This window comes from Balaenoptera borealis (assembly GCF_965194805.1).
Source record: "Balaenoptera borealis genome assembly, contig: HAP1_SCAFFOLD_296, whole genome shotgun sequence".
NCBI lineage: Eukaryota > Metazoa > Chordata > Mammalia > Artiodactyla > Balaenopteridae > Balaenoptera > Balaenoptera borealis.
In genome coordinates, this window is record NW_028123886.1 from 545020 (window position 1) to 571261 (window position 26242).

Genomic DNA, 26242 nt, shown 5'->3' on the forward strand with positions numbered 1-26242 from the left:
CGCTTCAAGTTGAAGCCTTCGTTGCTCAGAATCTCTAAGCCTACTGCCAATACAGACACCCTTCTGGTCCATTAACAGACATCAGATTTGGAAGGTAGAAGAAATTCTCAGCAGTAACCTCATTTCTCCCTTTCCCAACTACCCAAAGGACTTTAAAGCCACTAGGCTTGGCCTCCAGCATTTCCCTTCAATTTCTCACTTCCCAGTCTAAATCCCCAAACTTGGGAGAAACAAAAACGAGCTTCTCCTATCAAAACAATTACTATCTACTTAGATAAACAGTGTATTAATATCCCCATTACTTTCCCCCAAATTGAAGTTTCTTGTAATAAAAGGCCAGGAAAAATGAAAAATTAAACCCATTTAAGTAAAATGAAATAAACTGATAAATAAACCTGGGACAAGGAAATGTGGGAGGAAAAAAGTACTTTTTAAAGAGTAGTACGTATTATAGCTCATCAGAGGAAACAGATTTTCTTACCATCAAACGCTAAGATGAATGTATTTTCATGCCTTTATTTAAAAGACACCGAATAATATAATGGAAAGTGTCCACAACTGTAGTCTTATAATTAAAGCAGATAAACATAAATCCTACCTCCAACCATTAATACACACTTGTCTCTTACTTTACTTGCCAGACTCTAACTGTCAGAGAAGACCAAGTCTTCCCCATGAACCCTCCCAAATATGACAAGGTTGAGGACATGGTCGTGATGACCCACCTGCACGAGCCAGCAGTGCTGTACAGCCTCAAAGAGCGTTAACGCAGCCTGGATGATCTGTGTGAGCGCCCTTCAACCTCTCTTTATTCCACCTATCTCTCCAAGTAAAAACAAATCCCACATGTTGAATATTCTGATTTTCTCAGACCTGCTCGGGCCTCTTCTGTGTCACCGTCAACCCCTACAAGTGGCTGCCGGTGTACGACCCCGAGGTGGGGGCTGCCTACCGAGGCAAAAAGCGCCAAGAGGCCCCGCCCCGCATCTTCTCCGTCTCTGACAACGCCTATCAGTTCATGATGACTGGTGAGTGAGTGATGCATCTGTTTACAGAAATGTGGAAATAGAATCTTTAACGCACAGACAGACTTTGGGCTCTGATCACAATAATACATTGCGGCCACCTGGGGCTTCACTGCTTTCAAGAAGCTCTCAGAGCTGTAATAGCACATATGCTTCCCTGCAGCCATTCTACAGGTGAGTAAAGTGAAGCTCACTGAATGCACCGACCTACCCAAGCTAACCCAGCTGGTAGCCAGAAGCCTAGTTGAAATAAGTAGTAGACCTCTGCAAACATATTTGTTGTTGCTTTCTCACATTTTTTACTTTCTGCTTTGGACAGAAAAAAAGTTCAAGTAGATTTTTAAAAAATATCCACATCCACAGCAATCAAGGAAAATAGTTACCAGCCATAGCGGGAAAGCTTTGTGAATTCTTTATCTTTAAAAGACACAGCTAATATCACTAGCCTTTGGGGTAGAACAGGAGTAAAGAAAGAGCTATGACTTTCCTCTCAAAGATTTTGAAGCATTTTCCTACAAGAATAGAAGAAAATAGAAATCCCTCTTTCTTTGAAAATACTTTTTTTTAAGATTTTTTTTTTTTTTGACGTGGACCATTTTTTTTTAAGTCTTTATTGAATTTGTCACAATATTGCTTCTGTTTTATGTTTTGGTGTTTTGGCTGCGAGGCACATGGGATCTTAGCTCCCTGACCAGGGATCAAATCTGCAACCCCTGCGTTGGAAGGCAAAGTCTTAACTACTGGACCACCAGGGAAGTCCCGAAAATATTTTTTAAAAATTATATCAAAGTCTGTTATTCCTGTCTTATCAAAGCATAAACAAATAGCTTTGATGCGAACTGTAGGCCTAAATACAGCATGAAAACCTTTTATAGGCACACACCAAATGTGTTGCCTTTGGAAATATTCTAAATTCCTGAGTTTCCTGTTCTTCCATGAGATATTAGAAACTGGAGAAGATTTTGTTCCTTTTTGTTTTTTTTATTTGATTGTTTGTTTTTTTGCACTGTTTTTAAATTGTCTTTTAAAGGAGAAGAGGGAAGAGAAAGGGATAAAATAGGAATCTTCCATTACAAATTGGCCAGCAGTTCTACAAGGATATCATGCCAGGAAACCGTTGTTTAGTTGTCAGCAGAAGCTAGCTACCTTCCAGAAATTATCCAAATGTGGGCTCATTCCAGAGGTTTTAACACTTAGCAGTTGCATTTACACTGCTCTGTACACCACCACCCCTACAGAGGTCCCCACTCCCCCAAGTTTTGGGGCTGCTCCAAATTCAAGATTACTTATCTCCAAACATGATTTTTGTATAAAAACCACCCCAAACTGTGGCATTTGACGAGGTTAGAGACTAGAACATTGTTTTCTTATCTATGCTCCCACTAGATGAGATATGATCTTTCTTGTATTTTCTTCTATTGGAAAAAGAAATCAATCTGAATATGTTCCAAAATCTGTCTCTACTTCCCTGAATAGAGCTTTGAAGTTCTCTAAAGTCTATATCCACATCTAAATAGCACCCAAATTAGCATCTATTTCTCTGAATAGATTTTTTTAGATTTGAGAATGCTCTAAAATCTCTATCAGTATAGAATTAAAGATTTAACAAATCAGAAAATTGGTATATATCCAACATATCAGTCATATAACTAGTGACAATTTTTATTTTTATTACTTAGAAACGTGTATAAAATAAAAAGGAAAATAAAAGTAAATGAACACCAACATTTACAGTTCCAGATCCCTTCTTTTTTTAGTATTACCAGCTGTCAAATTCATATGAAAAACCAGGAGGAGGCCCGGTAGCAGAAAAATATATAAACTGGAAGTCAAATAGACCTAAACATCTTGATAAGCTATGTAACTATTGGAAAAGTCACTTATTTCTCTCTGGGTTTGTTTCTTCATCTGTTAAATGAAACTTCAGAATTGTATGATTCTTACTGAAGTAGTTACAGATGAAATTATATGATGCCTGGAATTTTCTTTAAAACAACCAAGTGAGTTTAGGATGGGTGTACAGGTTATACAAAGTTGGCCAAATAATAACTGTTGAAACTGTATGATGGGTACATAGGAGCTCTTTATACATTATTGCCTCTACCTCTGTATACGTTTGAAACTTCCCATAGGTTTTTAAATTAATAATATTTTAAGAAGAAACAGATGATTCTTTGCCTCTCATTTTCATAAGTTTTACTCCAAGAGGCAAGTACTATCTGGGAGCTACACACAAAACCAAGATCATAGGCAACATCTTCAAAATGTTAAAAAGGATAAACTGATGAATCTTTACAGAGTCAATAATCTTTGTACTGAATGTGTACTATCTTTAAAAACTGATGGTCTTGATTTCTTTTTTACAGAACGTGAGAACCAGTCCATCCTGATCACGTATGTGATTTTTTTCTTCTTCTCTGGTTTGTGATGATTGTCTTAGATGTCGACAATGTGAGCTGTAGTTCTGATCTCTTCTCTGGTTTCTCTTTGACAGTGGAGAATCTGGGGCAGGAAAGACTGTGAACACGAAGCGTGTGATCCAGTACTTTGCAACAATTGCAGTTACTGGAGAGAAGAAGAAGGAGGAAACTGGCAAAATGCAGGTGGGTCTGACTGGCGTGTCAGAATCAAGACTGGCAGGGCATGCAGGAAGCCCCAGATGTGAGGACTGTTCTTGCCTTTGCAGGGGACTCTGGAAGATCAAATCATCAGTGCCAACCCCCTGCTGGAGGCTTTTGGCAACGCCAAGACTGTGAGGAATGACAACTCCTCTCGCTTTGTGAGTCTCTGGGTCACAGAAGGGTGTTCTCAGGTCTTAGATGCCCAAAAAGGCATGTCTGAGTTATTAACTCAACCTCTTGTTACTCGTGTGCTAACAGTTTTGTATATAACATCATCTTTTTCACTTGCAAGGGTAAATTCATCAGGATCCACTTCGGTACCACAGGGAAACTGGCTTCTGCTGATATTGAAACATGTGAGTAACAGGACCATTGAAAATCAAACAGAGAAACATGTGATGTCATTTGCAGGGATATTTCACAACACTTGTTGAGCACTGAGCCTGCTGGCGGTGTTGCCCGTGAGCTAATGCCAAACTTATCCATAATCGCTGCGTGCTCTATTTACCTCAGTCGCAGACTGATGGCTCTATAACACATTCTGCAATTCCTGCCTCAGAAGCAACTCTGACATTTTCTCCAGGAAAAACAGTAGGACTATCTATGGACTCCTATGAGTTATCTATAGGCTTACAATACATTTCTGTGATTTGCTCTTGATCTGAACTTTTTTTTAAATAAATTTATTTATTTATTTATTTATTTATGGCTGTGTTGGGCCTTCGTTTCTGTGCAAGGGCTTTCTCTAGTTGCGGCGAGCGGGGGCCACTCTTCATCGTGGTGCACAGGCCTCTCACTATCGCGGCCTCTCTTGTTGCGGAGCACAGGCTCCAGACACGCAGGCTCAGTAGTTGTGGCTCACGGGCCCAGTTGCTCCGCGGCATGTGGGATCTTCCCAGACCAGGGCTCGAACCCGTGTCCCCTGCATTGGCAGGCGGATTCTCAACCACTGCACCACGAGGGAAGCCCAATCTGAGCTTTGGTAGGTGTTTCCAAGGTAAGTCCCTCACCAAAGAATCTAAGGTGATCTGAGAAAGGAGGGGATATTAAGGATCAACTATAATACAGAGGTCGCAGGCCATCCATATGCAAAGTTGATTTTTACTAGAGCATGCATACTTCACTCTCTGCTCTTAGATGGTGAGAACCTTGGGTAATTGCCATACGTATTTGGAATTCTTACATGTAGTACCAACAGGATCCATCATCACGTTGAAATCTCAATGGAGCCGAACGTCATGTCCCCAATTTTAGCCAAAGACACTGCAGTTCATTTAATATCTCAGCAGCATTGATATTTTTTTCTAATTCAATGTCTATTTCCCTCTCTTTCCAGATCTTCTAGAAAAGTCTAGAGTTACTTTCCAGTTAAAGGCAGAAAGAAGCTACCATATTTTTTATCAGATCACTTCCAATAAGAAGGCAGATCTGATTGGTAAGGATGAACTTAAGTTCACAGACAAAAGTTAATATTTTTGTTAACAACTTCTAATGTAAAACATACACCCTGAATTCTATGTATCCAGAAATGCTCCTGATCACCACCAACCCATATGACTATGCCTTCGTCAGTCAAGGGGAGATCACAGTCACTAGCATTGATGACCAAGAAGAGCTAATGGCCACTGATGTAAGACACACACTCACTTTTTAAAAATCTATTATGTATGGAAATGACAATAGCAACCACACTATAAGTGTGGTTACCTTATAGAGTAAATTCTCCAAAATATGTTAAGTCTCTTCTGCCCTAACTTTGTCCTGTCATTTCTCCTGGCAGAGTGCCATTGACATCCTGGGCTTTACTCCTGAGGAGAAAGTGTCCATCTACAAGCTCACAGGGGCTGTGATGCATTATGGAAACATGAAATTCAAGCAAAAGCAGCGTGAGGAGCAAGCGGAGCCAGATGGCACCGAAGGTACCAAATGAACCTCCATCTGGGTTTAAATTAGAGAATACAGCAAGAAAATAAAAAAGGTTATTCTAAACTCACATTTCCTTTGTAGCTGGACTTCTGAGGGGCAGGTACACATTTACACACACTGCATGCTTTCCTCACCCCCTTTCCCTCCTCACATCTCCATATCTCCATCTTTCTATGCAGCCCACATGAACCCTAATAGCCACTTGCAAGGATACATCTAAAAAGCACAACCTGGGGCCAGATCATTAGAGAGGGAATGAGACAGAACCGTGCGCTTGCTTTGCCTTAGCAATGGCGAGAAGGTATATAGGATAACTTGGAATATTGGTCTATTTCAGCACCAGCTGGGTAAACCTAGTGGAGGGATACAGGGTCTTGCCCAAACACAGAGCTGGGGTTGGAGGACATCTGTGCACATGTGTGTGTGTGTTGTCTACATTTAACCCTCAGAGAATCTAGGTAACAAGTAAGATAAAAAAGAAACTGAGAAAGAAAAATCATATACTCTATGTATGGAAAGAACATGGAACTTACAGGATCTACCACGGAAGCTAAAGTTATCTGCTCCTTTAAGCCTTTCCTGACCACCCTGGCTCGACATTCTCTCTCCCTCATTTACATCATAGTCGCTGACAAAATTTTTGAAGGGGACTCTGTAGGAATCATGCACTAAAATTTAATCCTCACATTTTCAGATAAAGAAACTAATTCATTGAGGTTAAATTGGGAGGAGCTAAATTGAGATAAGGTGTATTTATCTTACCTTCCACCCCCACCTACTGTGTCTTAAGAGCAGAGACTCTGGCTTTTGTGTTACATAAATTATTTCCATAAACACTGGACATATTTTTATTGTTGTTAAATTTCTCAGGAGTTGCTTGCAACAAATCACCAAAGGCCAGTGTAACTGACTGACCATTTATTAGCAAGTACATGCTCTAATATACAGAGAGCCTCACCTGATCTTCTATAGAATTATTTAAAGCTTTTTATTTAAAAAATAAGGAAAATGGATGGAGGAAAATGGAAAGACTACCTTGAAGAGGTATCTGCTGTTAAACAACATTCCTTGAATTGTGTCTCTGCGGTTGCTGACAAAGCTGCCTATCTCTAGGGTCTGAACTCTGCTGATCTACTCAAAGCCCTTTGCTATCCCAGGGTCAAGGTCGACAATGAATACGTCACCAAAGGCCAGACTGTGCAGCAGGTAAGTGCACAACCTCAATGAATCACACACATCCCAGGCCTTTCATAGTGCCAACAAACATTACTCTGTCCATGAAGGTGTACAATGCAGTGGGCGCTCTGGCCAAAGCCATCTACGAGAAGATGTTCCTGTGGATGGTCGCCCGCATCAACCAGCAGCTGGACACCAAGCAGCCCAGGCAGTTCTTCATCGGGGTCTTGGACATCGCTGGCTTTGAGATCTTTGATGTGAGTTTATCTTCATATTAATAAAAAGTGGGAGAAAGGCAATTTGGGTTTTGATATACTGAGTATTATTATTCATTTACACTTGTAGTGTCTACATTGCTCTCTCCAGCATGGCACCTAGAACGAAATAGCTAGGAGGTAACTGGATAATAACAGAAGTAATAATAATAGCTAACATTTATCACGAAGCCTGTATTTCTGGCTTCTCTACTAAGCACTTCAAAATGTTACCTCATTTAATCTTCACAACAACCCATGAAGGAGTAACTAATATTACTTCTAATTACATGTGGAGAAACAGATGCAAGAAAATCAAAACACTTGCTAAAGATCCTCCAGCCATATAAGGCAAAGCCACGACAGGAACCTGGCTATGTAACGTTTGGTCCATACACAAGGTACCTCCCATGGAGGAGAAACGGCCTAGAGGTAGAAGCGTAGTGACAGTTCATAGTCTTCCCTCTTCCAGATTCATATGACACACACCATTTCCCCTCTGGGGCATCAGCTTTATCATCTATAAAATGAGGGTGTCAATTATTATAAAGACTCCATCAGATCTTCAATTTCTATACCACATCAGTCCCCACTTTCACAGACCTGACAATGAGGATTTACCAAATGTTTGATATGAATAGAAGAGCAATTAGCCTATTAATTTCACTCTGCACATCAACTAAAGGTCTTAAGAAAAGCTTTCCTTAATAAGGTGACGCCAAAAGTGAAAATGTGACCTTTATCTTGAATTGGGGGGGGGGTAAAAGAAGTGAGGCTTTGTAATGAATTACTTTCACCCTTAAATCTGAACCATAACTCATAGGATCATGGTTATACTTTTAAGGCACATTTTTGCCCATGCAATCTTCAGAGGTGGAAAGAGGTAGATTCTACCAGAACTCTTGCTGTGTGATTGACAGCTGTGCCTTTAAATAATGCTCAGAAATCATGAAAAGGGTTCATGTCAAAAATGATTATTTTTTCCCTGGGATTTCTGAAGAGACAACAATCAGTTTAAACTTTATTTCGTTATTGTATTCCACATATTTTCAATAAAAGATTTTTCAGTAATGAATTCTACTGCTATAAAAATCCACTTAATGTTGGAAATTTGGTTTTGTGCAGTTCAACACCCTGGAGCAGCTGTGCATCAACTTCACCAACGAGAAACTGCAACAGTTTTTCAACCATCACATGTTCGTGCTGGAGCAGGAGGAGTACAAGAAGGAGGGCATCGAGTGGGAGTTCATCGACTTCGGGATGGACCTGGCCGCCTGCATTGAGCTCATCGAGAAGGTCTGTTTGACTTCTAAAGGAAACCCGAACTGAAAGGATAACTTTCCCAAGTGCCTTAAGCAACTCCAGAATGTATTACTGTAATCTTAAATAGACTGATATCAGAACAAGTTAGAAAATTACTTTAGAAATGACTTTCTCTTTTCAACTTTTACGTAAGAAGAATCAGAGAGTGTTTAGCTTCATTTTGTCGTAACAAGTTCTGTTCTAACACTGACTCAGATCCAAGTTTAAAGCAGCATCTCTATTGAGATGGTCTGCTTCACTAGAAGAACTACCTCATTTGTTCTAAATCTATCTCCACTATGATCCAAGATGTCAACAATAGAAATAACTATTTTCTAAATCAAAATTAATGCACAGGTCACAGAGCTAGGGCTTATATCAAAGGTAACCTGTTTGGAAGTCAAGAGTCAAATTGCTATGCTTCTTCATAATCTATCTTTATGGGATTAAATGCACAAAATGTCTTAAATAAGGTTTGCATTATTTATACCGTTAAGTTATTGCATATAAAGTAAACATCATTCTAAGTCAGTAAGTCCTTTTCATAGAAAAATAAAACTCTGACAATAGATTAATTCACCAAACAGGGGAAAATGTGGTAATCACATAATCACAGAACATTTTAATAAGTCGCCCCCACTTATGCAGTGCTGACATTTGGAGTTTATATCCAGCTATTCTTTTAATTGAAAATAATGCTATGGATTGAATGTGAGAAAGAATGGTGGAAAAGTCATTCTAGTGATAACAAAAGGACCTCTTTGAGCTATGACCCTGGTTTACTTTATAAATATATTTAATTAGGAGTGCTCATAATTCAATCAAACGACAGCCACTATGTCTATATCTTTTGAGACCAGATAGGTTGACACCAATGTCTACTTTTCTGAATTCAGCCACTGGGTATCTTTTCCATCCTGGAAGAGGAGTGCATGTTCCCCAAGGCCACAGACACCTCCTTCAAGAACAAGCTGTATGACCAGCACCTGGGCAAGTGTGCCAACTTCCAGAAGCCCAAAGTGGTCAAGGGCAGGGCCGAGGCCCACTTCTCGCTGGTTCACTACGCGGGCACCGTGGATTACAACATCGCCGGCTGGCTGGACAAGAACAAGGACCCCCTGAACGGCAGTGTGGTTGGGCTGTACCAGACGTCTGCAGTGAAGACTCTGGCCAGTCTCTTTTCCACATATGCTAGTGCTGAAGCTGGTACTTTCTGTGCCCCTGATCTAAATTAACCTCTCCCCACAGAACGTTCACATACCATTCCAGCCTCTGGGACTCTACTTTCGTTGATGGGTTTTCTTTTTATCTTAGACAGCAGCGCAAAGAAAGGTGCTAAGAAGAAGGGCTCTTCTTTCCAGACTGTGTTAGCCCTTTTCAGGGTGAAGTACAAATTTAATTCGAAAAATCTGTTCAGTTTCTATGACTTATCATAATTAGGATAAGAATAAAGGATTTAGAATAAATTAGGAGGGAATGGAATGTTAACAGGAATTACTTCAAATATTCCTTCTTGTCAGGGTACAGCCAAAGCAATACTCCTCCTGTAGGGCTGAATGTTTTACCTCTTATTCCTTATTATGCTCATCTAATGTATTCAGGAATTCCAAAATGCCCTTCGAAGCTTTCTCGCTATATAATAAGGCCGATTTTTAAGGAAGCACAGCTGAACTTCAAAGGTCTCCCTGTGGAAAGCCGTATCTTTATTCCACTAATGTTGCCCTTTGAGAATGTTCCTGAGTTCCCCTTTGAGAATTGAGCCTGAGACACACCCTTTAGGACATCCTTCCACCAAATCACATCTTTGTCCTCTGAGGTGGATTTAATTTTTTGTAATAGCTGAAAATTATCTAAAGCCAAACCTAGTGATTTAGATTGATGATTAAGATAGAAAAATCTCTCTTAAGAATAACAGTAATAATAACATTACTACAAATAATGTGATTCTCTTAGATGGCTTAAAAACTGGCTCTTCTAAAGGGGAACATATGGAGCATCTGGTCTAATGGTTGCTTTGTCAGGATTTCTATGGCTAAGTCTCGTTCTTTTTAAAACTAAAATGCAGATACTATGTATGACCTAAACAAGAAAACAGCCCTGTTCTTTTTTTCTCACTACCAATTTGCATTATTTCACCAAATATGCCCTTGTTTCATCAACTTATCCTTGTACATAATTGCAAGATTAGAAACTCACATTACTCACTTTATTTCCTAATAGTTAACTGAGATATGAAAAATAAAGCAACTCTGCCTTCTCAACGAATATACCTAAGAAATACTGAGAAATAGCTACTTGCTAGTTTTCTCTGGTGGAGTAAAACACCACTGTCTGTCATAATCAGTTACTCTATTTCTGGAATAACCCCCCCCCCCCCCATATGCTTCAGACTGTGATCATTCTCAGGTACCCAAGATCCACTCACACAAGGTCATGTAGTCTTATGATTTTAGACTCTTCCAAAAACAAAAACCAAAAAACAAGAGGTTACAGGTCCCAGGGAATAATACACTCAAGGAAGGAATGGCAAACATTGGACAGTGGCTAACCTAGGTTACCACTGTAAACTACTACTGTGAAAAATATTAGCACTGAGAGAGATGAAAGAGGCCTTAGAGGTAATCTCAACTATTTTCAGATGAGGCCCAGAAAGAGAAAAGGGATTTTATAGAGTCAAGGAGCTCATTAGTGGCAAAGCGAGACTGTAGTCTTTTGTCTTCTGATTCCCGGTCAAGAATACTTGCTGTGTGTCAAGGCTACTGAATTTGCAGTTTGTTTACAGGATAGATCTTAGGTGTCATAAATGAATACCAGGGAGAGCTGCATTTCTTCCCAGCACTTTAGCCTTTCAGTTATTTGGCAGGCTAGAACTCTTGAGACCTTTAAAACACAGAGCAACTGAAGCCTCATAGACTTTTACCTAATATAGTTAAGAAAGTGCCTAGGTTCGTTCCATATAATTACCAAAAAAAGCAATCTGAAATAGAACTTTCTCATCAAGTCCCTTCTACCTGGTCTTCTAGGAAAATTTAAATAAACTGATGACCAATCTGAGGAGCACACACCCTCACTTCGTACGGTGTATCATTCCCAACGAAACCAAAACTCCTGGTAAGATCTAAGAGCATGAAATAATCAAACAGGCACAAGTTTGAAAATTCAGTGCCCAGTAGTAAGTACTCTGATTTATTTTTAGGCGCCATGGAGCATGATCTTGTCCTGCACCAGCTGAGGTGCAACGGTATGCTGGAGGCCATCCGCATCTGCAGGAAGGGGTTCCCAAGCCGAATCTTATATGGGGATTTTAAACAAAGGCCAGTCTCCCTCTGTCATATTTCACTGAATGCTGTGACTAATTAATCATTTTCACTGTTGTCCTCTGTTCATTGTTTTTATGTATCCTGCTTCATCAATACTACGAAATTAAGTCAAATAATATAGCCTTGTGGTGCAAGAACAGAATACAGGCTAGAGAAGGTGGCATTTCTTAAAAATAGGATGGAAGCATGCATTAGCTTGTGGAAAAATCATATTGTTTCACTACCTGAACCTAAAAGGACAGCTGGATTTTCTACTTTTGCTTTTTCTCTTTTTACTGACTTTTTTTTGGTGTCGTTTGGTTTTCATATATGATCACACCTTCCTAATCATTCTTTTTTTCTTCGACTGAACAGATACAGAGCTTTAAATGCAAGTGCTATTCCAGATGGACAGTTCATTGACAGCAAGAAGGCTTCTGAGAAACTTCTTGCCTCTATTGATATTGATCACACCCAGGACAAATTTGGACATACAAAGGTATGGCTATTACTTACACCTGATCCAAGTCCTCTGCCATGGCTGTATCTCCTGTAGTCTGGGGATGATTTGGAACTTTCCCTCTCTCCAGGTTTTCTTCAAAGCTGGCCTGCTGGGTCTTCTGGAAGAAATGAGAGATGAAAAGTTGGTCCAGATTATAACAAGAACTCAAGCCATCTGTAGGGGATTCCTAATGAGGGTAGAATATCAGAAGATGTTGCAAAGGAGGTAACCATGCAGAGGATAAGGACTGTAAGGTCTCTTAGAGACTTTACATCGGTCTTCCTTACTCAGTAACTCTTTCATTTTGTGGTTAACATGCACTTCTCACCCAGTTCGGAACTCACTCTTACAACACATCAGCCTCTGCTTAACCCCTCATACTGGGATTCCCTTCAAAACTTCTCTCCTCCCTCAGTTTCTCCCTTTCATTCATCTCACATACAGCAGCAGGAATCATTTGCAGTAAGCACTATTTTCATCATGCCGTATCTGTTTGCGGTTCCCCACGGTCTCCCACATCAAATCCAAGTTGCCTGTGAGTCTGTCAAGGCCACTCTCTATTCCCTACCTCATCTATCATCTCCCACCGCACAGCCTTTTCCAGCCAGGCTAAACAATTTGCTTATCTCCTTCTCTCCTGTTTGCACAAGCCCTCCCCTCTCAGCCTAATTTATCTCTTTACCAATTCAAGACTTCCATTTCCGCTTCCTCTAATTAACCTCATCCAACCCATCCACCCAGCACTACTGCATTCCCTGTCCTTACACACATGTTTTGCATTCATTTTGCTCATCTGTACTTATTTACTTCTGTGGTATAAGTGTTCCCAAGTCTTTTCCATGTGTCAACATTATGGTTTATGTCATGATATCTGCCTTCTCAGAGATATGGTTCTTATAAATTGGACCTACAGAAATAGAATCTCCATTTTAACAAGCTTGAAGAGGCACACACATTGTTATAAGGCAGGTAAACCTTGCCAGTCTATTGCTACAGTGTGCAGGAATATCTTTTATTACTATTTTAAAATGTTATTTAAATAAAACAAATTTTGTAGCTAAATGCTCTTCAGACATTAACAATCTAACTGAGCAGGTAAGAAGTAGGCATTTGAAAGGACTTGAGAAAAGCCAGTCTATTATGTGAAGAAACTAACAAAAGTTGTTTATGGAGTAGATAATTCGGCAGCGATTAAAATAAGAGGAGAGGTTTCAAGGAAAACAGGATAAACCATAAGCTCAATTTAGGTGGGCAATTAGGAAAGCAAGCCACGCCCTTTCACAGGTCACGTCAGTGTGCCGAAGGCCAAGCAGCACAATTAACTTACACCTGCCACACCCACTCCCAAGTCACTAATATTGTGATTTCTCAAATGTTCTTAAAATGGTACGTGTTGCTCATATATACAAAGTATTCTTCCTCTAAAGTCAGCTTCTTTGCTAATGTGACAGGGACTTGAGAACACACAATCGTTCAGTATGAGCAGTGCACATTAGCAAAGTGGTCATACTGAGGACCGCTCTGAGTGTGAGGGCGTGTGTGTGTGTGTGTGTGTCCTGCATATAAAATATACAGAATTTGACACATCATTTACATGTAGGGGGGGGTCATTAAAAGGGGAGTTTGTATGTAAAAAAAATAATACTAACGATAACATTGTCTCTAATGGATCAATCTACACTGATACTTTTCGGTCATTTCAGAGAAGTCCTTTTCTGCATCCAGTATAATGTACGTGCCTTCATGAACGTCAAGCACTGGCCCTGGATGAAACTCTTCTTCAAGATCAAGCCCCTGCTGAAGAGTGCGAAGACAGAGAAGGAGATGGCCACCATGAAGGAAGAGTTCCAGAAAACCAAAGATGAACTTGCCAAGTCAGAGGCAAAAAGAAAGGAACTGGAGGAAAAAATGGTGACTCTCTTGAAAGAGAAAAATGAGCTGCAGCTCCAGGTTCAATCTGTGAGTACTCTGTGTGCTGAATGCACCATGTCATGGAAGCTTTTCTGGAATTCACATACACTCTGGATTTACAAATGGCCTTTTCTTGAAAAAGAAAATTTCTAGTTGCTTTTTTCAGTATTTCACTTAACTTTCAATATTCCTGTGAAGAAGTAAGGTACCAACTACTTCCAAATTGCAAATGGAAAATGGGAGATTGAAGAATTTATTTAACAATATCACAAATTTAACAGGCATGAAGGAAGCAGTTTAAAGGCAAGCCCCCAAATCTCAGTCATTTTACTCATCTGCCTTGCCTGCTTCATCCCAGTCTTAAGAGCCCTATTTCCTGAATACAAGTGTATGAGATTGTATTTAAACTCATAAAAGACAGTTATTCTTATTTCTCTCTGTATCTCTTTTCCTCAACCCCCAGGATTTAGCTCAATAAATTCATCTGCAGTTACTTAAACTGAACTACCACGGTGGAAGACAGAGCTAGTGACCGCTGTGATTCTTCCTTTGATACTGATCCTGAGTTCTCAAGGCCTCTGTTTATTGGTTAAAGAAGAAGTTGTAATCAGAGTGGGGGTAGGCTTGGCATCAGCACTCTGGCCAAATACAACCTCCCATTTTCTTGGTCCAACAAGCCCAACAATGTCATGAAGAAATCTGTAAAAAAAAAAAAAGGATAGTTTTCTTAAAATGTTTAAGCTATTTTCAACTTTTCCTTCTGACAAGTTCACTTATATGAAGGTTACATTTTCCCAATCACAGCCTTTCATCTTAACCTCTTTTCATAGGTATTATCATTAGTCAGTGAGTAAATATATACTGAGTGTATGACTATTAAAAATAAAAGCGGGGCTTCCCTGGTGGCGCAGTGGTTGAGAATCTGCCTGCCAATGCAGGGGACACGGGTTCGAGCCCGGGGTCTGGGAAGATCCCACATGCCGCGGAGCAACTGGGCCCGTGAGCCACAATTACTGAGCCTGCGCGTCTGGAGCCTGTGCTCTGCAACAAGAGAGGCCACGATAGTGAGAGGCCCACGCACCGCGATGAAGAGTGGCCCCCGCTTGCCGCAACTAGAGAAAGCCCTCGCACAGAAACGAAGACCCAACACAGCCATAAAAATAAATAAAAATTAAAAAAATAAAAATAAAATAAAATAAAAAAATAAAAGCAAAGGAACCCTGGAAGGCCTCATTATCAAAAGTTTAAGCATTTTAAAAACTTAAGATATAAACAAACACTGAGAAGTTAAAGAAATTCCCCAGCCCAGAGTAATAAGGTCGTGGCTGAACTGATTTTTATGAGTCCTTTAATCATTTATAAAAACCTCATTGAGTTATGTAGTTTCTCAAAATTACAAGTTCTTATATAGTCTAATATTCATTTTGAGACTAATAGGTAATTCTTAAAATGGAAATGGAAACCTTGGACAATTATACAGCACTGTTATGGTCTATCAGGGAGGTTTTGAGTACATGAAAAATGCTTCATGGAAATGTATTTATAGGCATAATCTTACGTAGTTTTCCTTTTTAAAATTCAATGTAGCAACTAGTTCTTTGAGGCAAGTAGGGAATGATCAAAACCAAAACTAACCAATTTGACTAAGTCAAAAATCTTTGAATATTATAGTTGAAATGCTCTTAGCAATCATTTATTCCAATCCTCTTAATTACATGAGATAATTGAGGGTAAGAGGAGTAAATCAATTTGCACAAGGTCATACATATGGAGGCAAATTTGGGACAAGAACCCAGGCTTCCTTTGGTCCTTCCACTCTTCTACACAATACTTTTAAAAATAGTCAATTGCTTCAGTCCAGTCATTTTTCAGGCTAATTTGCTTCTAAATCTATAGTGCCATATCTAATTAGCTACATTTCTCCAGACAATGGAATGATGTTCAATTAATTTATATTCATACTGAAAAATTCATTAGCATTCAGTAAACACTACTACTTTGTGCAAAGAACAAGTTCAAAATAAGTAACAATTCTCTAAACAGCTCAGCAAATCTCTCCACAGGAAGCTGATGCCTTGGTTGATGCTGAGGAGAGGTGTGAGCAACTGATTAAAAACAAAATCCAGCTGGTGGCAAAGATCAAGGAAGTGACTGAGAGAGCTGAGGATGAGGAAGAGATAGATCAATGCTGAGCTGACGGCCAAGAAGAGGAAATTGGAGGACGAATGTTCAGAACTGAAGAAAGACATAGATGACCTTGAGCTGACACTGGCCAAGGTTGAGAAGGAGAAACATGCCACAGAGAACAAGGTATGAAATATATTTGTATACAGCATATAGAGACCCTGCCATCTAACTAAGCTGCTTTAGAGCAGAGATAATCTCTTCCTTAACCTTTCTAGGTGAAAAACCTCACAGAAGAGATGGCAGGCCTGGACGAGGTCATAGCTAAGCTGACCAAGGAGAAGAAGGCCCTCCAGGAGGCCCATCAGCGGACCCTGGATGACCTGCAGGCAGAAGAGGACAAAGTGAACACCCTGAACAAAGCTAAAGCCAAGCTAGAGCAGCAAGTGGATGATGTGTGTTTTTAATACCCATTTGAAAGTTTTTTTTAATATACTTTCAATTTTTAACAAAGTTTATTTTCTCATTAGCTTGAAGGGTCTCTAGAACAAGAAAAGAAACTTCGAACGGATCTAGAAAGAGCCAAGAGGAAAGTGGAGGGTGACCTAAAATTGGCCCAAGAATCCATAGTAGATATAGAAAATGACGAACAGCAACTTGATGAGAAACTTAAAAAGTAGGAACTCCAGAAAAAAAGATTCTATGCAACATCATCTTTCAATTTGTATGGGTACTAATACGCCTTGTTCTTCTGTCTAAAGGAAAGAATTTGAAATCAGCAATCTGCTAAGCAAAATTGAAGATGAGCAGGCAGTAGAAATTCAACTACAGAAGAAAATCAAAGAGTTGCAGGTGAGTCATCTCACCTCCATTTGTTTCTGCACCCAAAAAACTGAAATTGAGATGAGTTCATGTTAATGTGCTGTGTCACTGCCAGGCCCGCATCGAGGAGCTGGAGGAGGAGATCGAGGCGGAGCGGGCCTCCCGCGCCAAAGCAGAGAATCAGCGCTCGGACCTCTCCCGGGAGCTGGAGGAGATCAGCGAGCAGCTGGAAGAGGCCGGCGGGGCCACTTCGGCCCAGACTGAGATGAACAAGAAGCGGGAGGCCGAGCTCCAGAAAATGCTCAGGGACCTGGAGGAGGCCACCCTGCAGCATGAGGCCACGGCGGCCACGCTGAGGAAGAAGCATGCGGACAGTGTGGCCGAGCTGGGGGAGCAGATTGACAACCTGCAGAGGGTCAAGCAGAAGCTGGAGAAGGAGAAGAGTGAGCTGAAGATGGAGATTGACGACCTTAGCAGTAATTCAGAGACCATTTCCAAAGCCAAGGTACCCAATACTGTCTTTAAATGAGCATAGTTAATAACCTGTAAGAACCCTCATTGTTCTCTGGCATTAAACACTGTTTGTAGGCAGTTTATAGCACTGATCTAAAATTTTGTATTCTAATCTATTCCATTTTATTTCATTTTTTTAAAATACTGGATATAATTTGTTAAGATTATTTCCAAATCTACTTTAAGTATCAGTGTCAAGTATCACTGGGATAAATGAATGAGTTCCAACAATGAGCACTTTAGGGAGATTATGCACCCGTCATACTTGAATCCTAGCATGTTCCATAGAGTTGGTGCCATAAGTTTCTACTCACACTTGACATAAATTTATTCACTCTAAAAATATTTTAAGAATCCAGTGGTAACTTTTTTTTTTTTTTCCACTGTATTCAATGTCTCATCTTTCACGGGTACATGTGCTGTAGGGAAACCTTGAAAAGATGTGCCACGCTCTAGAAGATCAAGTGAGTGAACTTAAGACAAAGGAGGAAGATCAGCAGCGGCTGATCAATGACCTGACGGCTCAGAGAGCACGCCTGCAGACGGAAGCGGGTAGAGATTTCCCTCAGTCCCGCAATTATGTACTAGACAAAAGCAATCCCGGGGGTTCTGAATTAACAGCAATACTCCCATATTAGAGGGGAGTAATCAACTATAGGAATTTGCTGAGTAGGTTAGAAGAAATAAAAAAAAGCAAGAAAGAATCAGCAGACTAGTTTATTTGTTACACTACAATAGCAATGCTGCTTTTTAATCTAGCCAATTCTGTAACAATATTTATAATTAGATAAAGTATATATTTGTCATATACATATAATTATATATACAAACTTTAGGCTTGTTTGTTTATGCCGTGAACAAATTCCTTTACTTCGGTAATTCTTAGGTGAATATTCCCGACAATTGGATGAGAAAGATGCTTTGGTCTCTCAGCTTTCAAGGACCAAACAAGCATCTACGCAGCAGATTGAGGAGCTGAAATGTCAGCTAGAGGAAGAAACTAAAGTAAGTTTTACCAAAAGTATTCTCGACTGATCAAATCTAAACATATTCAGTTAGGTTCTCCTTTAAGTGTATAAATTAAATATCACTGAAGAAATGAATTTAAGTCACTGAACTCATACTTCCACAGGCCAAGAACGCCCTGGCCCACGCCCTGCAGTCCTCCCGCCACGACTGTGACCTGCTGCGGGGACAGTATGAGGATGAGCAGGAAGCCAAGGCCGAGCTGCAGAGGGTGCTGTCCAAGGCCAACAGCGAGGTGGCCCAGTGGAGAACCAAATACGAGACGGACGCCATCCAGCGCACAGAGGAGCTGGAGGAGGCCAAGTTTGTACTGTGAACTCTAGAGGAGGGACATGACATGGTTTCCCAGCTGCCCAACTCAGCAACTCCCAGAAACAGCTGTGATGATGATGATAACATAACAAAAGCAGAAGCTACCCTAAGTGCATACTGTGTCAAATACTATCCTATTATTAACTCATTTAGTTTTCGTAGCAACATTACATTGCATTATTATTCATATCCCTGTTTTACAGATGAGGAAATTGAGACTGTGAGAGGTTAACCAACTAACACAAGAGCATATGATTAATAAATAGTACAGCTGGGATTAGAACCAGACATTCTGATTCCAGAGACCACCTTCTTAAGTATTGTAGTACAAAGACAGATCTCTTAAAACTCATGTTGGAGGCCATCTGAACTGTGCATAATGTTCAGGGTTAGTCTGAATAAAGTAAAGCCTTAGTCTGGGTACAGACCAAAGGAGACCTTCAGGTAGATCTTCTAGAGCATTACGGCTAAAGGTTTTTGTGTACCTTAGGCATGTATAGTTGGCACACAATTGGGAGTAAAGCAAGAATGTAGACAATTCAGAAGGAATAAAAAGAAAAACCCTGCCTTTGCTTAGACTACATGAATTATCCTGATTTATTTATTCATTCCTCTCTCAGGTGAGACTGACCAAATATATATTATTAGAAGAAACTGGCTATTTTTCTCTAGGAAGAAAAGTATATAAAATAAAATGTAAAGTCTGAGAAAGCAAAAGAATATGTCCAGTATATCTGTGACCAATAAAATACCTAGTTAGTCTCAAATCCTTTTTGAAATGAGATGAGATATAAATCAATCAATAGAACTGCCCTGGCTGATCATTCTCCATACCATACTCAATCAGAAGCCCTGAAAATCCTGAAATCATATGCTGTAAGATACATACAATGTCAGCTTCAACAATGGCCTCTAACAATTCAAAAACAAAAAGGACTTGAGTCCAGTTGTTCACCACTTTGGACCTTTTCACAGTTTAATCCATCTGGAAAGCAGTTCTGGCTACCACAGTTTTGAAAACCACGCTACTTGACATTGTAGAAAAAGGACTATGAAAGGGGGCTGAGGAGTTTAGCACTTGCCCCTGTTCCTGACCTCTCTCCTTAACTGCCTGGCTAACTTTTCAGGAAGAAGCTGGCCCAGTGTCTGCAGGAAGCCGAGGAACACGTAGAAGCCGTGAACGCCAAATGCGCTTCCCTTGAGAAGACCAAGCAGCGGCTCCAGAATGAAGTGGAGGACTTCATGCTTAATGTGGAGCGGTCTAATGCTGCCTGCGCGGCTCTCGGTAAGAAGCAAAGGAACTTTGACAAGGTGGCCCAGCCTGCTCAAACTCCACCGATGTTTTACTTAGTCTCCCTTTCTCCTTCCATTAGCTGACAGTATACCGCTTTTCACGTCCTATCAGAATGGAAACAGAAGTATGAGGAAACCCAGGCTGAACTTGAGGCCTCCCAGAAGGAGGGAGTCCCGTTCTCTCAGTACTTAGCTGTTCAAGGTCAAGAATGCCTACGAGGAATCCCTGGAACAACTTGAAATGCTAAAGAGAGAAAATAAGAACTTGCAGCATGAGTGCTCTTGAACTTCCCTACCCTATATGGCCCTGGAAAGACCTTTCCATGTTATATCAGTCTGACCACTTCTCCCTTCTGTTCACCCACAGAGGAGATTTCGGACCTCACTGGGCAGATTGCTGAGGGAGGGAAGCAAATCCATGAACTGGAGAAAATAAAGAAGCAAGTGGAACAAGAGAAATGTGAAATTCAGGCTGCCTTAGAGGAAGCAGAGGTATGTATATTGATGTTGTGGGGGGAAAATCAACGATAAACATTGGTGGAAACACCACTGTTTTCATTGGGCAATGGTACTATGAGATGGATCCATTATTACAGAGCAGGTGAGAATCTGAACTCATATAACCTTTATGAAGGGCAATTTGGCAATAGTTATCAAAAGTCTTAAAAATGTAATAATATGACCTATCAGTTCTATTTCTAAGAATCTATCCCAAGAAAATTATCCTAAATGTAGGCAAAGCTTACACACAAGATGTCCAATCCAAAAACAAGGCAAAGCAAACTATAGAACATCCATATGATGCAATTTTCTACAGCCATTAAATGTAGTTAATATGGGGAAATATTTATGGTAGAGGATAATTTTTAAAGCAAGACACACATTTGCATATACAATAGAACTTTATCATGTATAAATATATATAAATAGGAAAAAAACTAGAAAAAAAATGTACCACATTAAAATTGTGCCTCTAAGTGGAGGCAAAATAGGAAGGTTTTGTTTTTATAAATTACCCCACATTCCACAATGGACACATATTTTGTAATCAAAAATATATATATGTTTTAAAACTGAGAATTTCTACAACAGGAATCACATGAACATTTTAATTTATAGAATGGGAGAGAATTCCTGTTTACTACACATAAGTTTAATCATATAATTTTTGTTACTACTCATATGAATAATATTTGTATAGCACTTTATACTTTACAAAGCACCCTTATTACAGAGTTGCCCAATAAAGTCTATGACTGAATAAATTAAAGGATGATTTACCTAGTAGGGTCCTAGAGCTGTTTTATTATACTTTGTAATATTAGACAAACTGATATTAGTAAGAGCTTGGCTCACAAGGGAATACCCTCCAAATATTCATTTTCCATTATTAATTATTAACTAATTGATCACTGTTTTGTTAAGGCATCTCTTGAACATGAAGAGGGAACGATCCTGCGTATCCAGCTGGAGTTGAACCAAGTCAAGTCTGAAGTTGATAAGAAAATCGCTGAAAAGGATGAGGAAATTGACCAGCTGAAGAGGAACCACATTAGAGTCGTGGAGACCATGCAGAGCACACTGGGTGCTGAGATGAGGAGCAGGAATGATGCCCTGAGAGTCAAGAAGAAGATGGAAGGAGACCTGAATGAAATGGAAATCCAGCTGAACCACGCCAACTGCTTGGCAGCAGAGAGCTTGAGGAACTACAGGAACACCCAAGGGATCCTGAAGGTAGATGGGTCCACATTAACAGCCCAGACCAGTCAGGGAAGTGACCCGCCTCCCATTCATCACAACACCTTCTTGTTACACCATCCATTTTTTTTTCTTTTAACAAATTATACAGTTCATAGTATGGAGGTAGCTAAAAATAAATACACATAGAATATATATTTATTTATTTTTGTCTGCATTGGGTCTTTGTTGCTGCACGCAGGCTTTCTCTAGTTGCATCGAGCAGGGTCTACTCTTCGTTGCGGTGCGTGGGCTTCTCATTGCGGTGGCTTCTCTTGTCGCGGAGCACGGGCTCTAGAGCGCAGGCTCAGTAGTTGTGGCACACGGGCTTAGTTGCTCCGTGGCATGTGGGATCTTCCCGGACCAGGGCTCGAACCCATGTGACCTGCATTGGTAGGCAGATTCTTAACCACCGCGCCACCAGGGAAGTCTGAATATATTATTTTTAAAGAAATGTTATATAAAAGAACAAACAGAAGCCCAGAGATAAGCTATGATATGAGAGAAATTAAAAGACTTTGGCACCAATAGGCCTGAGGTCAAGTCTTAGTTTTGTCACTTACTAGCTGCCTGATTTTAGGCAAGTTATTATAACCTCTCAGAACCTCTGTTTCTTCTACTAATTAAGAATGAAACTACCCACCTCATAGGGTTACTTGTGAGGATGAAGTGAGAAGACAGATGTCAAGTGCTGGGTACAGCATATGGAAAATGCTCCATAAATTATAGATACTGGTGACTCGCACATGAAAAATAAAAAGTTGATGGCATAAAACACAACAAGAATCAGTCTCCTGATAATCCTCTCTCATCTAAGCAGGTGACATCCCCATTTTCATGCTCCTTCAAATGACAGGCCTGTCATTTCCCGTTCCTGGCACCAACCCATTCTTACAGTTCATCTCCTGGGATGTTCACATCCTCTTCAGAGTGTCTAAGCCTTTTTATTAACTTAACAGGATACCCAGCTCCACGTGGATGATGCTCTCCGGGGCCAAGAGGACCTGAAGGAGCAGCTGGCGATCGTGGAGCGCAGAGCCAACCTGCTGCAGGCCGAGATCGAGGAGCTGCGGGCCACCCTGGAGCAGACGGAGTGGAGCAGGAAGATGGCAGAGCAGGAGCTCCTGGACGCCAGCGAGCGCGTCCAGCTCCTGCACACCCAGGTGGGACCCTCACATCAGAAAAATGCTGGTGTACTGTAAAGTGACAAATCAGAATTATAATATGGAAGTACTCTATTTTTATAAATATGTGTATATTTAAAAGGATGGGGGAGATGCTTTAAAATATTAATTGCAATTACCTTGAAGTGATGCGATTATAGATGATTTTTTGCTGTGTGTTCTTTTTAAGATTTTCTACGAAAACGGGGCAGGGTTATTACTTTTTTTATTTAAAAAGAAGATTTAACTCTAGATTATTTTGAAAACCATGGTGTGGAATAAACTTGAATAAAGATATCTGTTGACTCCAAACTCTGAAAATGTTCCACGTAGCGTTTCCCACCAGGAGCGCTTTAGCGTTCAGCACTGCTATGTTCACAGTCCCTGTGCCTTGCAGGACACTCAGCATCGCTGACCAGCCTGGGTGTTAAATGCAGTAGCACGCCTTAGTTATTCTGACAACCACAAATATCCACCCCCATACATTTCCAAATACCCACTGAGGTGATATTGCTTCCCTTAGAGAACCACTGGGTTGAAATTTTAAGAAAATGTTTCGTAAGAGTAATTCAGTATTCCCCAAGGGAGCAAACCATTCAAGCTAACAGAGAATAGATTCCTTCTAACTGAGAAACTCTCAGTGCCAGGCTCTCACAAAAAGAATCGACTCTTTTCTAATATTTCCAACCTTTTAAGGACAGAACACTAGCGATGTCTGGTTGACATATAATTGAAAGAGCAATTAACTAATATAGACATTCTTGAACCTCCATGTCCGTATGCAAAAATCAGATGGACATTGGGGCAGTGGCGGGGCGGGGTAACCAACCTTGCAAATGATTAACATTATGCACTGAACAAATATTTAAAGTTCAGTGAAATGTTGCCATTAGTCCCCTGCATAAGCCAACCAGTAAGACACTTGTAAAATCCCAAGTGTGCAAACTGCAGGTCTTGTAAATTTCCACTACTTTTAACAGAACACCAGCCTGATCAACACCAAGAAAAAATTGGAAAATGATGTTTCACAACTCCAGAGTGAAGTGGAAGAAGTAATTCAAGAATCACACAATGCAGAAGAGAAGGCCAAGAAGGCCATCACTAACGTGAGCAAATGAGCATTTGTTTAACGACACTGTGTGTTACCTGCCATTACCAGGTTTATTATACTGGTTTATTTACTAATTAGGCGGCCATGATGGCCGAGGAGCTGAAGAAGGAGCAGGACACCAGCGCCCACCTGGAGTGGATGAAGAAGAACCTGGAGCAGACGGTGAAGGACCTGCAGCACCGCCTGGACGAGGCTGAGCAGCTGGCCCTGAAAGGCAGCAAGAAGCACATCCAGAAGCTGGAGGCCAGGGTGGGTCTCTCAATCTCTCTGAATCCGGGAAGTGAAAACGGCACTCCCCGATCCTTCTCTCTTCTTGTATATTGACTCCCATCCTTATCCTGTGGCTGGGGACAGCCACCCAATATCGTCAGTAGGTCCTGAGGTAATTAACATCCCCCAAGACTGACTATATAAGTATCTTTCTTGATTGTAGGTACGTGAGCTTGAAGGAGAGGTTGAAAGTGAGCAGAAACATAATGCTGAGGCTGTTAAAGGTTTGCGGAAACACGAGAGAAGAGTAAAGGAACTCACCTCCCAGGTAAGGGGAAGAGCTTTCTAGAATATCCAGACTTCCTGCACAAAGGGAAATTGAAAACCTGGTGACTATGTGGTACTCACAAATAGCTACATGTTAACTCGATATACATAAGGGGCAAATGACACAATCACCTATCACAGACCCTTTCCTAAGCTAGGAAAATCAGGAAGGCCTTTAGAAAATTGTGTAAGTGAGGAAAGAATACAGGTTTCAAAGACAGATAAACTGGTGTTAGTCCTAGTTTGGCCTCTTACTTTTTAAACTCGGATACGTTACCTAACACTCTCAACCTTAATTCATCACCTGTAAGATAGAATAAAAACATCTACTCACCAGAGTAGGGAGGTAAGGATTAGAGACGTGTATAACTCTCCAATATAGTGCCTGCGCACAGTGGACATTTAACAAGAGTGGCTACTGTTAATACTATGAAGGAAGCCTCAGAGTTGACCACATTTACCCCAGGCCCACCTGCCATCATATCAAAGTAATTCACTACACCACCTGCAGTGGGTTTATTTTGTTGGATTCAATGCAGACCATTTTTTTCAAACTTCCAGACTGAGGAAGACCGCAAGAATGTTCTCAGGCTGCAAGACCTGGTAGATAAATTACAGGCAAAGGTGAAATCATACAAGAGACAAGCTGAGGAGGCTGTAAGTATCTTTAAGCCCTTGAGGGAAGAAGGAAACTTCGTTGGGGGTAGAAAGTATATTAAGAGAATGTGTTAATGAGAAAGAAAGAGACCAAGTAAGAATATGTCATTCTTCTTTTAAGAGAGAGGATATAAATATGAATTTACCCCCAAATCCTAATTATAGAATAAGACCTCAAGACGAGATATTTTTATTATTAAGCAATTTGTAGGGGTTGGGGGAAAAAAGAAAATTCCAAATAACCCACCTTACTTGATAGCTGCAAAGAATATCCAGCAGAAAATCTAACACCATGATAAATATTCCTCTCCCTCTAGAAATGCACAAAATCAATTGTTCCCAAAAGCCAAACAGAAATCTTTTACCCCAGCTGACTCCTTCCCTCACTACCACTGTCATCAGCAGGGACTTATCCCTGCACATTCGCTGTAGCAAATTAGGATGTGTTGGAAGATTCTCCAGCTTCACTTTTCCTGGTTGTTCCCCACTCTTCCAGACACAATGTAGTGGGTAAGAGGTAAGAAAAGGGAACACGAAAGGGAGAGGCACGAATGGTAGTAAGTGCAACCAACAAAGGGCATACTTTCTTCCTATCCCCATCCCCCCACCCGCAGCGTCTCTGTATACCAGAGTCAAAATATATGGCAAAAACATTTCAACTGGGATTTTCCCGAAGTTAGAATTTGACCTTACATTTACTGTCTAACCTCTGTGAGCGAGCGCACGTGGGTCTCTTCCTCCTTTCCACTCAGTCCATACATCGTAATTAGACTTCACGTATACATGGGTTTGACATAATGAGCTCGTCTCTTCCATTTCAAAACTATTTCTTCTTTCATTCTTTAGAGTAAAAAATATAATTGAAGTTACAAGTTCTGTCTGGATTTGAAATCAGATATGACAAACAAACCGTAAGAAGGAAATATCTGAG

The 26242-nt window shown here is 40.5% G+C and overlaps 1 protein-coding gene across 1 annotated transcript; it reads left to right on the forward strand.

Annotated features, from left to right (window-relative positions):
- Nucleotides 1–707: 707 nt before the first annotated feature.
- Nucleotides 708–24872, forward strand: LOC309621337 (myosin-8-like; the record flags this gene model as incomplete). Its single annotated transcript, XM_082408870.1, is given in 40 exon segments — nt 708–740; nt 872–1028; nt 3392–3419; nt 3520–3628; nt 3712–3804; nt 3939–4002; nt 4983–5081; nt 5173–5276; nt 5427–5565; nt 6660–6682; nt 6686–6793; nt 6795–6820; nt 6822–7005; nt 8128–8298; nt 9201–9510; nt 9619–9686; nt 11328–11415; nt 11501–11618; nt 11979–12102; nt 12194–12330; nt 13809–14064; nt 16080–16193; nt 16198–16326; nt 16419–16595; nt 16671–16816; nt 16902–16992; nt 17078–17467; nt 17901–18027; nt 18362–18480; nt 18608–18804; nt 19941–20124; nt 20209–20271; nt 20273–20296; nt 20300–20378; nt 20474–20598; nt 21532–21840; nt 22803–23006; nt 23987–24112; nt 24196–24366; nt 24551–24872. Coding segments are annotated over 40 exon segments (5340 nt in total). The 3' UTR covers nt 24677–24872.
- Nucleotides 24873–26242: the final 1370 nt, after the last annotated feature.